At 38.8% G+C, this 17237-nt stretch overlaps 1 protein-coding gene and 2 pseudogenes across 1 annotated transcript; 1 reads left to right on the top strand and 2 right to left on the bottom strand.

Annotated features, from left to right (window-relative positions):
- Positions 1 to 737: 737 nt before the first annotated feature.
- On the bottom strand, positions 738 to 4348 carry LOC125594555 (annotated as a pseudogene).
- A 3384-nt stretch (positions 4349 to 7732) lies between these two features.
- On the bottom strand, positions 7733 to 14074 carry LOC106415129 (serine/threonine-protein kinase prpf4B). Its single transcript, XM_048770711.1, is given in 22 exon segments — positions 7733 to 7839; positions 8353 to 8384; positions 8493 to 8536; positions 8849 to 8912; positions 9136 to 9472; positions 9475 to 9501; positions 9504 to 9525; positions 9611 to 9685; positions 9765 to 9847; positions 9850 to 9903; positions 9906 to 9926; positions 10036 to 10149; positions 10225 to 10520; positions 10638 to 10665; positions 10668 to 10793; positions 10962 to 11046; positions 11224 to 11292; positions 11437 to 11579; positions 11582 to 11650; positions 12027 to 13188; positions 13631 to 13668; positions 13671 to 14074. Coding segments are annotated over 18 exon segments (2835 nt in total). The 5' UTR covers positions 13960 to 14074; the 3' UTR covers positions 7733 to 7839; positions 8353 to 8384; positions 8493 to 8536; positions 8849 to 8912; positions 9136 to 9338.
- A 108-nt stretch (positions 14075 to 14182) lies between these two features.
- LOC125594554 lies at positions 14183 to 16496 on the top strand (annotated as a pseudogene).
- Positions 16497 to 17237: the final 741 nt, after the last annotated feature.

Raw genomic sequence — 17237 nt, 5'->3', positions numbered from 1 at the left:
CAGTTTGACTCATGCAACACCCCAAAGAAAGAGGAATCAAGACCAATTATTGTCTTATTTTGGTTTCCAACATAAACACTTCACCACCTTTAACTAACTCAGTTTTCCTAAACTAATTACAAACTTTCAATATATGAAACTACTACAAGCTCAACAGCACAAACATAAACATGCAACTGTAAATTACAACGACAATAAGCACAGTCAAATTTCTAATGTTAGTTATGCAAGTCATATTTTTTGGTTACATAGACTGCACATAAAATTCACAATAACTAGCGTAGTAATTACTAATATACAGCAAAGCACCAAACAAACAAAAATGAATCAAAATTAAGTTAAAAAATGATTCAATAATATAACAAACCAAAATTTATTTTAAAAGACATATCCAATCAAAATAGATCACATTGTAATTAAAAATTAAATAAAAAATATTTAAGGCTATTTATTTGAGATGAGATTCCGATTTTTTAAACTAAGATAATTTATGTTTTATACATAACTCTAAAATCTCGGACTTGATTCTTCACATTTTGTTAGTTAATTGTGTTACATATAATAGAAATACTTAATTCAAAATAAAAATATAAAAAAAAATCAAATTAAAAAAATTAGTTATATATAATTTAATATATAAAAACTCACATACAAATAAAAATGATAAATGTAACAATTTTAAATATATCATCCGCGCTATGCGCGGAAAAAGGATCTAGTGTATTGTAATTGAAAAATACACACACTGCGAAAAATGTTCATTAACTGAAGAAGTTTTCAAAACAAAACTAAAAGTGAACACACTAGTTGCAAGACTTGTGTGTAATAAAAACAGAACACAAAAGTTCTCTCTCACTACATACGTTACAAAGTCTCGAGATTTCACAACTTTTGCATCAAACAGAAAACCAGCCAGAGACAGACAAGATCTAAAAGTGTGTTTTCTTTAGCTAGACATCATCACATTATCAATAGATTGAAGAGCTTGGTTTGCAAAAAATCTTACATCAACATCTGGATCCTCGCTTAGCTCCACAAGCCCTGGACGAATCATGTTCTCTACAACCTTTTAAATTTCACCACCAACCCAAAAATAAAACAAAACCATATGGATTTTGCGCAAACCAAATGAATGTTCCAAGTGATTAGATTATTTACTTACTGATTAATCCACTATTGGAATGAGGGACTGAAGCACTTTAGCGACATTGAATTTGATGTTTGGAACTCTGTGGTAAATAAAAAAACCTTGTTTATTATACTTAAGATGTTTAAAGTACAATGATTATGAGTCTTAATTTATAGTGAGAACTTGCCTGTCTTTAGATGCAGTGATTACCACGGGCAAGAGTTTTGAGCATGTGATCTCTGAGCCTATCACTGGTGCAAGAAGAGAAACCGCACGCAAAATGGTCATACGGTATAGATAGTGAGGGTTGTTAATCATCTCAAGAAACTGCAGATTAATTAAAAACGTTTAATTGAATCTAATTTTTGCTAAGTTGCAAAGATTGTAGACAAACCTGAGGAACTATATGTTGCATTGCCCACTCATGACCAAACTCTTCAGCAAGCCGCTTCAGATTGTTTGCAGCAGCATCACGGATCGAGTGAACCTGATGAGAGCAACCGCAAAAAGGGTTTCATTTGTTGGATAATCTAATACTTTTTCCCCAGTAAAGGATAGAGAGAGAGAAAGCAAAACCTTGTCTTGTAACCATTGCATGCAAAGAGTCGAAGAAGCCACCACCTAACTGACTTGCTAACAAAGGGATATACTCGATTATAGCAAGTCTTACTCTCCAGTGTCTATCTTCAAAAAGTTCCACAATTGCTGGCAACAAGGACCGTGACAGTAGATCAATCCCAATAACCTGCCAAATATAGAAAATTGGAATCATCAACAAGCAAAGAAGGATGAGGTCAAGTTAAAAAGAGTAGCATGGTCAATAACAAACCTGATTCACTTGGTCAAGTTTGCTGATAATGTTCAAGCATACATCTGGAAACTCATCTTTAAAGAGAAAGAAAGATTGGAAGGAGATGCTCAATTGTTGCATCCTGCAATGAAAATCAATGTAAAGTCAAAATCTGCAACTTTCTTTCTCCAAGAACATCTTCCACCACAGTAGAGTCAAACACATGTTGTATATTTGCAAACGCTCTTACCTTACCCAGGACTGGAGCCATTCCCATTATAACTGAGGCCAATGCAGACTTGATGTGCTGAGAAGAGTCAGATGATAGTTCCTACAGGTTGAATTACAAGAAACTATTAGTAATAGGGATACCTTATGTAATAACTTTGAGCACAATGGGTTTTTCTTAAGCATGTACCTTTACAGATGGGAGAATGTGCTGAATAGCAAGTTCAGGGTTTAGGATCCGACAGAACTTGGTAACTTTTTCGGCAGCTGCTATGCGTACTTCAGCCTCATTATCACGGAGTAGACGCACATATGCAGGCACCAGCTCCGTCCTTAATATATAAGGTAAAGTAAATAGTATTAAGAAGAAGTAAAGGGCATCGTCAAGATAGATCAATAAACATTAAAGATAATTTAATGTTATCCCATGAGGCTAAAGACAACCAGCATTTAGGTCTAACAAAACATCCTTACCTAGTAGGTTAAGGTCCCACAGCTTCACAAAGCTCATAGAGCTGGTTTGCAACCATATAAAGCACACGCCAGGACTTGTCCTGCTCAGTAACAAAAGTACTAATTTTAAACATCTCATTACTGTAGATTTTTCAAAGATAATCAGGGTAAAAGCCTATATGTTTTACATGCAAAATTACATGAGAGAAATTAACAATCAGGGAAGAATGTGTGCGACACAATCCTGTGGCTCCAACAATTTCCCAAGAGCAGCAAACCCAACTGCCAATAATCTAACCGAATCTTGATCTGATTTTTTTTTTTTTTTTTGTTCAAATCCGAATCTTGATCTGATATGAGAGCAAAAATGGAAAATTAAGAAATGCATGCTTTAACAAGCAAAGCTAGAGTGTGAAGCAAATCATCAGATAAGAAATTACCATCTTGAGTAAGATCATCAAACATAGACATAATGCCAGTCTTCAAATGCGCTGATTCAATAGTAGCAACAACTTTCCCGGATTGGTTGTTGCAGCTCTCCGCACCATTGGCATATCATCTTGACAGAGCTAGGTATAAATTGATCTTAACTCGGTCTTCAACGTATTTGGGGCGCTTGGGTATGCAATATGGAAAACCCCACAAGTTGAAATTCTAGCTGTGAACCATTCTCAAGCTGCAAGTCTCTGTTAAACATGGAGTGAAATCTTCAGATATCTCTTATTTCAACGATACCTTATGCAAAATTTTTAGTAAAGAGAACAAAAGATGGACGATCACATGCACAACCACAAACCAAAACAACTACTTTAAGAAAATGGTAACAAACAACCAACATGAATTTGCTGGATGATGTAGAGTTCTAAAAATCGGTCTACGTGCCAGCAAATCGGTCTAAGCCCCTGCCTAAACATTAGTCCTCTATAAGAGGCCTAACCACCGCCTATTAGCTGGGTCACACTAACCTTCACAAAACTAAGTAAGCCATTCGAATAACATCAAAAAACCAAATACTGAAATCGATGATGACATAATGAGACTAAGATGGACGCTCACGGGCATAGCCACAAACCAAGACAACTAACTATATCAGACGACTTACATCAACCACTACGGAGAGATAATCGGTTGCCTATTCCAAAACACTGGGAGCTTCAGACTAAGTAAACCACTTACCAACATCAAAAATTAAACACAAAGAGTTCTGCTCTCCTCCTCCTTGTCTAACCTTAACCAGTGGTAAGAAATGATCAACCAATTCACTCTCCCTCATCTGCGTCCCAACTCTACAAAGCGACTCCACAGCTTTCTCCTCAACCGTCGAGAGAGTCTCCAACGGCGGAAGCAGATCATTCGCATGCTCAACGCCTCCAGCGTAAGGAATAAACACTCCCAGCTCTTCAGCCATCGCAAGCAACACCTCGTCATCGTCTTCGTTGTTCTCACTGAGGAAAGGGATCAGCTCTTCCTCGTCCTCTCTTCTCCAAGAGCACGAGCAATCGTGGAAAGACGTCTGATGGAATTAAGCCTTAGAATATCATCGTTCTTTAGCTCGTCTATAAGTACTACGATGGGGGTAAAGCGGCTCTTCGATCGTTGACATCGTGTTTTGATACTTGATTCTCATCTTTGACAAATAAAAAAACAAAATTTCAAATCAGACGAGAACCTTAAGATAGATCTCAATAGATTTTGTAGTAATCCGACAGCATAAACAATTGTAAGTAGTATCTGGATTGTTATGTTCCTTTGAGTGGATGAAATGAGAAAGGATTTACTGATTGTTGGCACCTACGGGCGTTCTATCGATGAAGAAGTACGAGACCTGGAGAGATTGTTCAGAGAGAGAATGAAAGCTTTTTCTTCGCGTCTAGCATATTCAAACATTCATTACAGTGGGCCGTGAATATTCTTTAAAAAGGTTATTTAATCAACAAATAGCCCATTAGCTTCCTTTTCTTTTTCCTTTTTTCCATCAAAATTTAGTCAGATGGAAACGAACGATTTTGTTTGACAAACTTCAAGTTATTTATTTCTTGCTGGATAGATTTAATTTTTTTTTTTTGTATTGATGGCATTTGATTTTCCCCCTTTTTTTTGTAAAATAAAAATATGAAACGCAGAAAAAATATCAATACAAATATAAGATTTTCTTTTCAAAATAATGGGATTACAAACTTTTCCAACTTCCATAACATAATAGAGGGATAATAAACTTGATAAAGTACGTTGACTAAATAAATATTTTATACATACATAAACATGTACCCTGACAGTTATTTAACTAATTTTAATCTTCATCGTCAAGATTGAGAAACAGAAGATATGCAAGCAAACCAAGAACAGGAACAAACCTAAGATAACTCACTATCTCAACCTACTCTTCTTCACATTTTGAAGGTTCTCTCCAATCAACCATGGCTGAAAAACTGTGTATAGACATATATCCCATATAAAAGCGTAAGCTAGTCTCTCCGATCCAAATAACCAGTCAGATACTGCCATCTCTCCATTATTCCACCGAAACCTCCATCTGCTCGGCCGTAAAGAGACCACAGTGTCGATATCAGACACACCGTAACACCGGTGAGACCAACTACCGACGCACCTTTGGTCATTGCTTCGCCAAGTTGAGACCTTTTGCTCGGTTTATCATCTGGGTCAGCGTCATTGAGCCGTATGGCCATGTATGGGATCAGAAACGCTGTTTCCATTCACAAGATCAAATCATATTATAGGTAAATAACTAATACACAAAAGTAAACAAGTGTGTGTTACTTACTGTTGTGAGGTGAAACACCCCATAAGACGTCAAGAGAGCTTTTGAATCGATCTCTCTTTCGGTCTGTGTATAGCAATGGAGCAAACATGAGTGTCCAAGCTATTACAAAGTTGAATAACCCTTCAGCCATCTTTTTTTTTTTGTTTTTCAAACAGAAAATGTAAACATTTTTCAGCAGATCGTTGAATAGAGTAACACTAGTATGAAGAACAGGAGCTTCTAGGACATGAATACCAACTGTTCTGTCAGAAAAATTCTACATCAGAGATCATAAAATCGACAATGATCAGAGAAACATAGAATCTTTAAGCTGAATAGACCTGAGTTTGTGAGAGGCAAGATAAAGAAGAAGTTCAACGAAAGTCCCAAGAGAGAGTTCACCGTCTCTGAACTAATTGCCCAAACTGGATCGCCTGTTGATCAAAGAGACTTTTAGTAAACAAGATTTGTACAATACTACCAGATGAAGTATAACGTTGGAGGGAATCACTCACGGGAGCATAAGGAAGAAGGAAGAGCCATAGTATGTACACGGCTTCAGCTGTCCACAGTAGATACCGAAGGATGCCCTGGAGAGGATCATCTTCAGCCTCAACAGTTGCCGCCTCTGCTTTCCGGCGAGCCAAGCATAAAGTGGATCTGTCTCGTGTTCGTATTTGGAAGCCGTCCATTGTCTGCCGTGGATTGCATAGATCGACGGTGGGGATTTGGCTACTCCGGCGAAACTGGCACCGGATTTGTAACGATTTTGTGTGAAGGTTGTGGACGGAGTGACGTAGGTATGTCACCGACGCTGAGGTTACCAGAATCATCCTCGTCCCTTCCCTGCATTATCCAGTATCAGCCGTAGTCGGGGAGAGTGATTTATACTTGAGACTTAGAGCTTGATTGGTTTCCCCGCTACCACCCGCAAACGCAGCTTTTGCGGTTGGTAGCGGTTGACAGTGTTTCGAAACAATCATACAAACCGCTATAAATCGCTTCAAACCGCTCCGAACCTCTTAAATTCAAAAGCTGGTTCCAGCTAGCGTTTGCGGTTGCGGGCGGTTGCGGGAGGATAATTTTTTTTCTTTTTTTTTAAAAACCATATAAATACAAAAATAAAAATATTCAATAAATTTTTAAAAATGAAATTATAAAAATACTAAAATATATCTATGATATTTTAATTAATATTATAAAATTTTAAAATAAAAATATTTTCTATAATTTTAAAAATTTAAAACTATAACTTTGAAAATATAATTTATATATTTATTATAATATTATGATTTTTGATATTTTTATAATTATATAAAATGTAAATATTGTTAATTTATTATTTAACCGCTACTGTATCTAGTAGTTAACCAGTCATAAGTATCCCGCAAACGCACCAATTTTTAACCGCAGAACCAGTCGTACAAATCTCTTAAAACCGCTAAAAACCGCAACCACCCGCATCCGCAAACGCCCGCAACCGCAACCGCAACCGCTGCGTTTGAACCAGTCAGGCCCTAAGTATGGGTTATATTTAATGAGAAGCCAAACTACAAAATAACAGCATTACTGACTAATTTAAACAGAATATCAAGTTTCGTAGCAAAAAAAAAGATCGGCAAACTTATTTCACTTATCAAAAAAAAAGATCGGCAAATTTTTGGGATAATTTGAAGAAATTTTACAATGAATCCAGAAAATCCACATCTCGGAACAAACTTTTTCGAGTATGTTGCACAACTGATAAAATATTTGGTGATTATTAGAATGCATGAAACAATAATCATGCCATAAATTTAATTGTTTTTAATTATTATTTATTATTTTGTTATTGGATTTTAAGTTTATTATTTTTAATCATAATTTTTTAGAATTATTTTTTTGTCTATTAAATATTCTTTATTAATTTTTTTAGTATATGTGGGTGGGTAAACCAGTCAGAAATGATCCGCAAACGCAACAATTTTCAAACGTTGTGCCAGTCATACAAAACGCTTAATAACGCTAGAAACCGCAACCACCGCATCCGCAAACTCCCGCAAACGCAACCGCAACCGCTGCGTTTGACCAACCGTCAGACCTTAGAGACTCGTTGAAACGACGAGCGTATAGTTTTTCAAACTAGAAAGGAACGTTGCCGTTTAAAGTCGACTCACTATTACCTCGACAGGCCTTTAACGGGCCAAGGCCCACGATAGTAATTATTTATACGCCGTTTCGGACCTGTCGTATAGAAAAATGGCTCGGTCAACAACTGCATGCAGAAAGGGATTAACTGCGGACCAAAAATGTCAACCAATTCTACGTTACTCTCTCCAAGTTTTATGGAAGCTAAGTTAACTTGGCACGCACGTCATACTACACATATCAATACGGCGATGGCCAATTTTGTCATAGATGCCCAATGGTTTGAATAAGATTGTGAATTATGCTGTCACTACACTTGAGTTAAACATTGGCAGTACAGACAAAAGTACCCTGCAACGATACATCATATATCACTCTTTCCTTCTCGGCAACCGTGAAATATAGCAGCCAGACAGCAAATACAAAGAAAACATACCTAATCATAAAAAGGCATGAGTTAATATCAAAACCATCGCCAAAGTTGTATCTTCTTCCTATAACCCTCTCTACAATCTTAAGCATTATAGACTCAATCTACTACATAAAACATCAAATCTTCACTTCTTCCCTATGCACTAACAAGAACAAAAACTGAATCGGCCTACTCGCATCCGCTACACTGACAAAACTTCTACGTTATCAAAAAAAACAAACCAAGAGTGACGATATGTGCAAGGTTAACTAATTCATTTTTTCCCTTGCGGACTACTAACCTTAGCCCACCAAAGTGAACCGATCAATAAATTAAACTCCAAGACTTCTACCATGCTATGGACAAAAATGTGAAACATCCACATCAACAAAAAGTTGTGGCCATATCATGACAGGAGAAGGCACACAACACACAAAGCGCGACATACTTACCAAACTTGCAGGAGGAGAGAGAGAGTACGGCCCTAAAAAAAGATATAAGTCACAATTAGTGAACTGAACCACAAGGAGATAGAACAAAAAGAGAGGCCTAGTTGGAAAAAAATCAGGGAGATATGATTTAAGCTCCATACCTTCATATTTTGTTTCCTTGCGCGGTTCTCTCCTCCAAGCAAACCTCCGGAATGACAATAACACAGTTTATCAGATAATATGTAAACACGTGAAAACACCAGAAAACAAAAAAATAATTGAAAACTACGGAAAAAACAAAAGGTGAAAACTGCATATTAAAAAGGATAAGTAGATAAGGAAGAAAAAACAACTATTTCAGGCAAAACATGAACCATCACAAAAGAAACTGCGAACAAACACAGTTAAAAAGGGAGGACAAACTCTAAAACCTATTCAAGCAACAGTATCATCCAAGTTCAAACCATAGACCAATGAAAATGCAAAAGTTTTTACTACCAATAAACAACCATTGTACCTTCTCCTGTGTGCCTTTAAAGCATTGAAAGACTTTAGGACTGTGCTAAGCCATGGTAGATGTCCTGGAGAAAAATAACGTCAGGCCCTCTAGAAGACCATAAGAGAAAAATGATGCAATCCAACATCACAAATAATAATGAGAAGGTATCCATATAATTGAAATATGATTCAGAATGGCCCTCTCCTTATTCAGATTCCAAACATAGATTTCTACAATGAGTAAAGTCGGCAATGAGATTACACAGGAATATAACGAAAGAAAGCTCCATTAGCAGGTTGTCTTACAATAAAACCAGTAAATTCCCATTGAGAATCGCCAACGGTGAGAACTCCACCCACGCCAACATTGTAACCAAAGCACTCAAGCAGCAGAAAGAAGATGGAGACAGTTCAAAGATTAGAACCTCGAATTAAAATTAAGATGTATAATGTACAGAGGACAGCAGCATTTCCTGATATAACAGAGAAGAGAAAACGGCAACGTAGTTTCATTTGCTAGTGATGAATGGGTGAGCTAATGCCTGTTTTACAGTCAGCCTCTTCTCGGGATCAAGGATGAAAATTTTGTCTAAGAGATCCCTGAAATGAGCTAACATCTTGGGATCCTCACCAGGGTAACCTTAATAATTGAACCAAAATCTTTCGGCTTACATTTACGATCATTCTCTTCATCATCTGAAAAGAAAAATATAGCATATTACTCATAGTCAATTGATTTCAAACTGCGAAGTGTCAGAGAAAACATAAGGACTGGTTTTACCTTTCCACTAACATTGTCCTCCTCTGTAGCGTAAAAGTTCAAGTCATGATCAAAGTGCTGATCAATAAATGCTCCCTGTTGAACCGAAAGCATAAGTACAAGCATATTAAGTTCTTCGTTCTAGTTCTCTATGGAAATCTACTTTAATGCTTACCTTACGAAGCATCTTTTTGGGGAAGGGGCCTTTCAGTTCCATATGAAGGCGTAACATGTCATTATTTGTGGCGCCAGGAAAAGAACTTTCCCACAATATAGCTCATATAGACAGCAGCCAACTGACCATATATCCAGAGATGGTCATAGGTGAGCCCCAGAACTGCCATGAAAAAATAAAAGCTCTAATCACATATTCTCTAGCAATAATAGATAAAATATTCTCTTATTAAACCAAAAATATGTTAATTCTCACTGCAATCTAAACTTACTGATTTCAGGGGATCTGTAAAAACGACTAACAAGATATGGCGTAACTTCATTTTTGCCAGCAAACATCGCATTACCGAAGTCACAAAGCTTTAAGACGTTTTGTTCTCATTTACCTGGACAAACATAGGAATTGTCAACTGTTAAAAAGCTAGTTAATGGAGTATGAGAAAGCAACAGAAACGTATAACAGACCAGCATGTTGTCAGGTTTTATATCGCAGTGAAGAACCCCACAGTTCTTCAAGTGTTTAAGGGCAATGAATAGCTGCTTTGAATAAGACCTAACCGCAGAGAGTTTAAGACCGATGTTGCGGCCAAACTTCTTCAAGACCTCACGAAGATTCAAATGGAGCGACTCAAACACCAAGCAAAGATGATTCCGATACTTAAAACTTGAAAGAAAACGAACACAATGGCGCTTGTCTTCTCGGTCAGAACCAGCCAGCTTCTTCAATATCTGCACCTCAGTCTGGCCAGCTTTATGCCTAAACGAAATGAGATATAATAATGAGCTGCAAATGCATATATATGAAAAAAAAAAACAGATATTGCATAAAGAACTCGAAGTAAAAGTCAGGGCCTGTGTAGAATGCACCACCTACATTGTCTCGTTGTTACGAATAATTTTATAGCCACTTCTTCAGGTTCAGCTGGTCCAGCTTTTAAATCTTTAGCACGAACCACAGTAGAGGAAGACCCTTTTCCATGTGTAGCAATGACTTCATATCTACCGTCAATTAGCTCGCCAAACTGATAGCCTAAAAAGTAGAAGAGACTCATATTTTTAAGATGAAAATTAACAGAAGAGCTTCTACGAGTTGGAAAGGTGAGAAGGTGCATGAAATGGTCACAAACTTAAACAATGAAGTATGAACTAGTATTAATAAGTAGGAATGTAGCTAAATACACACAGAAAACAAACTTACTGTAATAGCCCTCTGCATCATCCCAATTATCATAAAGCCCGCTCCTTACCATCGGAACACCATCACCTTTCCCTCGCGTGTGGTCCTACAACAAAAAAAAACCTTACATAACAAAAAACCCTTACATAACAAAAAAACTATTACCAAATGAAAAAAGGTTTTCTGAGGATCTGACTAATAGATTCATGGCGATAAGAGAAATTTCAGATAAAAGGCTACTGAACGATAAGATGAAAGATGCCAACTAATTCGATTTACATACCACTTTTTCATTAGCAGCTGGGGACTCTCCAAATATATCATCATGAAACATGTCAGCTGATCTTTCACTCTGGAAACAAAAATTATATAAGATTGAGAAACATCACCACATATATATTTTCAATTATAATATAAACATAAAACCAAAAAAATATTCACAATCACACACGAAACCAATACCACAGAAACAAAAATATTTCATTTGTGAACGCACCTTCGGGCTACCTTCGCCAAGCCCGGCTGGAGCTAAAGTCCTCTCTGGGTGAGAAATTCCAAACATAGTAGGTGGCGCACCAGTTGTTAATGATGTTTTGGCAACATCACTATCTATAGCATAAATGTCCGAGTTATCTTTGCTGGATCAGCATTAGCAGCTATGACAATAGGGGAAGAAGCCGAATCTGGAGCACCATTTTCTTTAACATCATCTGCCACGAACAGAAAACTAACTGAGACTGCCTGGAAGCTGAAAATCTCAATAATTTTTTTGTACAAGTGCATGTGGAAATCAATCAACGTAATCTACTGAAAACTAACTGCAGCTTTTCTGCTAAAGAGCCATTCACGCATTCCAAGTTGAGAGGAACAGGTTCCTTGTTAACCTAAGGGGTCGTCTGATACACAACACGCAAGTGACTTCCAAGATTCAAGAACTACATCTTAACAACCAAATAAAAGCGGGCCGATGAAGAATTTTATTTACAACTCCAACCACAGTACGAAGGTCCATACTTGAACAAATAATCTGAAACATCATGCTTAAGCCGTTATGTATAATGATTGCAATGAAGGATGGGGAATTACCTTTCCCCTTATCCTGCGAAGAAAGTTCGTTTTGCTGATCGGGCTTCTTCTTATATTTCTCCAGTATGGCTTCCATTCGCTTCCTACTCTCCTCCTTGATTCTGTTTAGTTCTTCTTCTTCTTCCTCCGGAGATTTCCATATAACTCCTTCGTCATTATCATTTTGAGCATCCTCATTTCTGGACGTGATCGCAAAATAGTTAGGAGCCACACAATATAACAAAGCTTTATCATCTGTAATGAAATATTCACAAGGGTTAGGACTATTGAAAGAATACCTTTCCCCGTTGCCCACATCAACACTTTTATACTTCTCGTTATCAGTCTTGAGTTCTCTTCCTTTGTCCCTATCTTTGTCATTCTCCCTTTCCTTTTCTCTCTTCCTCTCTCTACTTTCATACCTTGTTCTATCTCTACTCTTACCTCTTTCATTGTCTCTGTCTCGAACATAATCTTCTTCCCTCTCCCTTCTCCTATCCCAATCACTGCTCCTACCTCGTCTTTCCCTTTCCCTTTCCCTTCTCCTATCCCTATCAATGCTACGCACCCGTTCATAGTCTTTCAGCCTTTCACGCTCAACCTCAATCATCCTCCTACTCTCTCGTTCTCTTTCCGTCCTACGTTCACTATCTCTCTCTCTCCGTTTACTTCTTTCTGAATCTTTATCTCGTATGCTTCCCTCCCGGACCATATCCCTCTCCTTACTTCTTTCTCTTTCCAAGATTTCTCGACCATATTGCCTGTCATCTTCCCCATATCGCCCACGTCGATAATAACTGTCCTCAGTTCTCCCTGCTTCAACTCTGTCATATAGATAATCCCTACTCGGATCATGATGTCTCCGTCTGACTGGAAACTCATCCGCCGCAACAAGCCTTGATCTTGACATTTCCCTCTCCCGATCATGTGACCTAGACCTACTCCGAGCACGGAGTTCGTTAGACTGCCTGCTGTTTGTCGGAGACCAGTTACTATTCTTACGCTTCTCCTCAGAGTTTTCCAAAGAAAGTGAGCTCCTCCCATTATCATCACTTCTCTTACCAACTCTGTCTGAAGGACCTCCATACTCTTTATACCACCTCTTGTCCTTCCTTTCAGATTCACGAGTTAGAACACCATTAGAAGTCTCGGCATTCCGAGCAACAGAAACCCCATCGACAGTCTGCAAGCACAGCCACAAGATTTTCGGAGAATTTATCAGAAAAAGAGATAAATGAGATACAAAACTCATGAGCATACATGACAAAAAAAATGAAAAAAAAAAGCATCTACATAATCACGAAACCAGTTCTTACAAATCAAGGGAACGCCATCAGTCTCCATTGAACGCCTAGTGCAACTTCTTTCTTAGATATGCATTGAAACACTCACGTTATCTAAAGAGAATACTCTCAAAAACCAAAACTTTTATCATAAAGCGGAAATTTCAGCTTGATGTAAAGGCATAAATGATGTTTGGATACTGAGGTCTACTACAAGTTGCGTATGGATAAAAAACTCTGGTATCATCAGATCATTCTTATCCCAGCATCCAAACAGAATTTCAGCCAAATAAACAGGAAATTTATGAGCAAAAAGACGTAAGAAGAGCGATTGGAACAGACCAGATCGTCGCCTTGAAATTCATCGGATTTGATTTCGCTGATTCGCCGTCGGAATCTGGCGTCTTAACATTGGCGAGCCCTTCTTCATCTAGAATCTCCCCCTCCTCAACGTCATCCTCACCGCCGTGACTATCTCCAATCGGAGTAACATCCATCAGTTCCGTCTCATCGTCGCGCTTCTTATCACGGTGATGTCGGTGATGGCGCTTGTGGTGGTGCTTGTGATGACGGTGCTTGTGCCGCTTCGATGATTTATCGGCCTCGTCGGACGGTGAAGACGAACGGTGGTGCTTGCGGTGGTGAGATTCGATCTGCTTGTCGTTCTCCATCAGATCGTCGAAATTAGGGTTTGTGCTCGATAGGAATCAGTTGGTTTGTTTTCCCCTCTTTCTCCCTCGCTACGACTTGCGCGACTCGGGAATTAGTTCAGCTTGTTATCCACCATAAATGGTTTAATAAAAACCCGAATTTTAAATTGAAATAAGCTGGTTTAATTTCCGGTTACCAAATACCATTGGTACAACGAGGCTTATTAGTTATTAACTTATTAATGAATACAACATGTAGGTGAAGGCGCTTAACGAACTCCGACCTCGTCTTCTCCGTCCACTTCACTCCTCTAAATCTCTCAGATCTCTCTCACTGTGATTTATCGAATAGCAACAATGGCGGCTTCTTCTTCGTTTTTATCAACAGCTTCGCTATCCAATCCCAAATCCACCATTTCATTCGCTTCCTCCGTCTCCCCTGCTCCCATCCCTTCCTCCGCCGCGTCGTTTCCGCTCTCCGTCTTCTCGCCGCCGAGTAATGACGATCCGATCCAAGATTCGCGAGATTTTCATGCCGGCGCTATCCTCCACCATGACGGAAGGCAAAATCGTCTCCTGGATCAAACCGAAGGCGAGAAACTCGCTAAAGGAGAGAGTGTCGTCGTTGTTGAGTCCGATAAGGCCGATATGGACGTGGAAACCTTCTACGACGGTTATCTCGCCGCGATCGTCGTCGGAGAAGGAGAAACAGCTCCGGTAGGCGCTGCAATCGGATTGCTGGCGGAGACTGAGGCTGAAATCGAAGAAGCTAAGAACAAAGCCGCCTCGAAACCTTCCTCCTCCGCCGTTGTTCCATCTCCTCCTCCAGCTACTTCATCCCCGCTCCGGCGATCGCTCAGCTTCTCCGGCGGCAGCGGCGTCAGATGGTCCGAGGAAAACCGTAGCGACGCCGCATGCTAAGAAGCTCGCGAAGCAGCACAAAGTGGATATCGGATCCGTTGCTGGAACTGGACCATTCGGTAGGATCACGGCTTCCGACGTGGAGGCGGCGGCTGGTTTAGCTCCCACCGTGACACCACCGCCTCCTCCTCCTCCTCCTCCTGCAGCTGCACCAGCACCAACAGCTAAAGCTACCACCACTAGCTCGCCTCCTCTATTGCCTGACGCCAGCTCGTCCCTTCACAGCAATGCAATCAGCAGTATCCAAAAACATGATTGAGAGTCTCTCCGTTCCAACGTTCCGTGTTGGTTACCCAGTGAACACTGATGCACTCGACGCACTCTACGAGAAGGTGATGAAAACGCATACACATTGTTCTAATACTCGTATCAGCAAATGTTAATCTCTTTTCTTTTCTTTTTCAGGTGAAGCCAAAGGGTGTGACAATGACTGCTTTATTGGTTAAAGCTGCCAGGATGGCTCTTGCTCAGCATCCTGTGGTGAACGCTAGCTGCAAAGATGGGAAGAGTTTTAGTTACAATAGTAACATTAACGTTGCGGTTGCTGTTGCCATCAATGGCGGGTTGATTACGCCTGTTCTACAAGATGCTGATAAGGTAATCAATGCAGTGGAGAGATGTAGAAAGTAGGTAGCTTTGTGGTTGAACACGGTTTTTGTCTACGCTTACTGATTGGTGCGAGTCATGTTGGTTGTTTTGGAGTTGGATTGTACTTGTTATCTCAAAAATGGAAAGAGCTGGTGGGGAAAGCTAGAAGCAAGCAATTGCAACCTCATGAATACAACTCTGGTACTTTCTTCAATAGTAGCTGTTCATATGCTTTAATGAGAAGCGTGTATGTGCTGAGCTAAGGATGCATGTGTATTCATGCAGGAACTTTCACTTTATCTAATCTCGGTATGTTTGGAGTGGATAGATTTGATGCTATTCTTCCTCCAGGACAGGTATATGAAATTTCAATGAGTCTCAACAAGATCAGGGATTACAACTCAGCCAACTTATCTTTGTTATAACTCGAATCTCTAGGGTGCTATAATGGCGGTTGGAGCTTCGAAACCAACTCTAGTTGCTGATAAGGATGGGTTCTTCAGTGTGAAAAACAAAATGCTGGTAAGCCTGAATTTGACTTTGTTGGTTTCTATTAAGAATGTCAAGAATCTATCTGCCTCATGGGTTTGGTGAATAGAAATAAGCTTTGGCTTTTGTTGTGTGTTGCCAGGTGAATGTGACAGCAGATCATCGTATTGTCTACGGAGCTGATTTGGCTGCTTTCTTCAAACTTTGCAAAGATCGTTGAGAATCCAGATAGCTTGACTTGTAGTACAAGTCAATGAGCCGTTTTTTTTTCTCAAGTAAACAAAAAGAAGAAGTGTTTTGATTGTTAGGGCATCTCATCCCCACTCTATTTTTTTCTCTAAATGGAGTAAAAGTAAATATGAGTAAAGAATGTTCCAACCCAACTCCATATCTCACTCCATAATGAAATTTACTCCATAAATGGAGTAATCTATTTTTTTTTGTGCATCACTCCATTATGGAGTGGAAAATGGAAGTAGGGTTGGAGCAATTTTACTCTATTTGCACTTTTACTTCATTTTAGAGGAAAAAATGGAGTTTTACATTGGAGATGCTCTTACAGTCTTTGCTTTTGCAGATTGGTTCACTTGTATCTGTAGTTTTGGACCTGTGTTGTGTCTTGGTTTTTCCGGAGTAATCATTTTGGGTTTTACACAAATAATTTCAGCTTTGAATGGTTTTCCCGGAATAATCATTCAGTAGACGCCGCCCATTATCTATCATCAGTTCACCTCTGAAATTATTAACATTATTCTAAAATCATCATTATATATTATTGGCGTTTTTTCTGAAAAAAATTTATATATTGTCTGTGTTGCACATAATTGGGTCTTATTCTTCATTATATGATTGGGTTCTTCAAATGAATTTTTGGCCGACAAAAATTTATCATTATATGACTAATCATTTTATTTTTACACCACGTAAGTCTCATTCTATAACTTTTCTAATCGATCAGAGAGCAGAATCTGAACTTGGATAATATTAGTACTTTTTTTAGAACCAGCTAATAAAAAAATATTTTAGTTAAATTGAAAATAGATTACTGGAACAACTATTTTTAGTTATGAAGAAGGATTACATTTTAACTGCTTCGGGTTCCGGTTGACAGTTAAGATCCAAACCCAAATTCCGTAGCCCGACCGATTTATCCATCTGATTCTTCATCTTGAATCTTCGTTATATCCAATGAGCTCTTCAGGCCAAGACTCTGAATCCGTTTCCTCTTCTTAGAAGGTAACTCACGTCGCGTACGCCGTCACTTCGCCACGGTCGTGTCGCACGTGCGTCTCCTAAATCTT

This window comes from Brassica napus (assembly GCF_020379485.1).
Source record: "Brassica napus cultivar Da-Ae chromosome A9 unlocalized genomic scaffold, Da-Ae chrA09_Random_18, whole genome shotgun sequence".
Classification (NCBI taxonomy): Eukaryota; Viridiplantae; Streptophyta; class Magnoliopsida; order Brassicales; family Brassicaceae; genus Brassica; species Brassica napus.
Note: the sequence above shows the minus strand (reverse complement) of the source record. Positions and strands in the feature narration are given on the sequence as shown.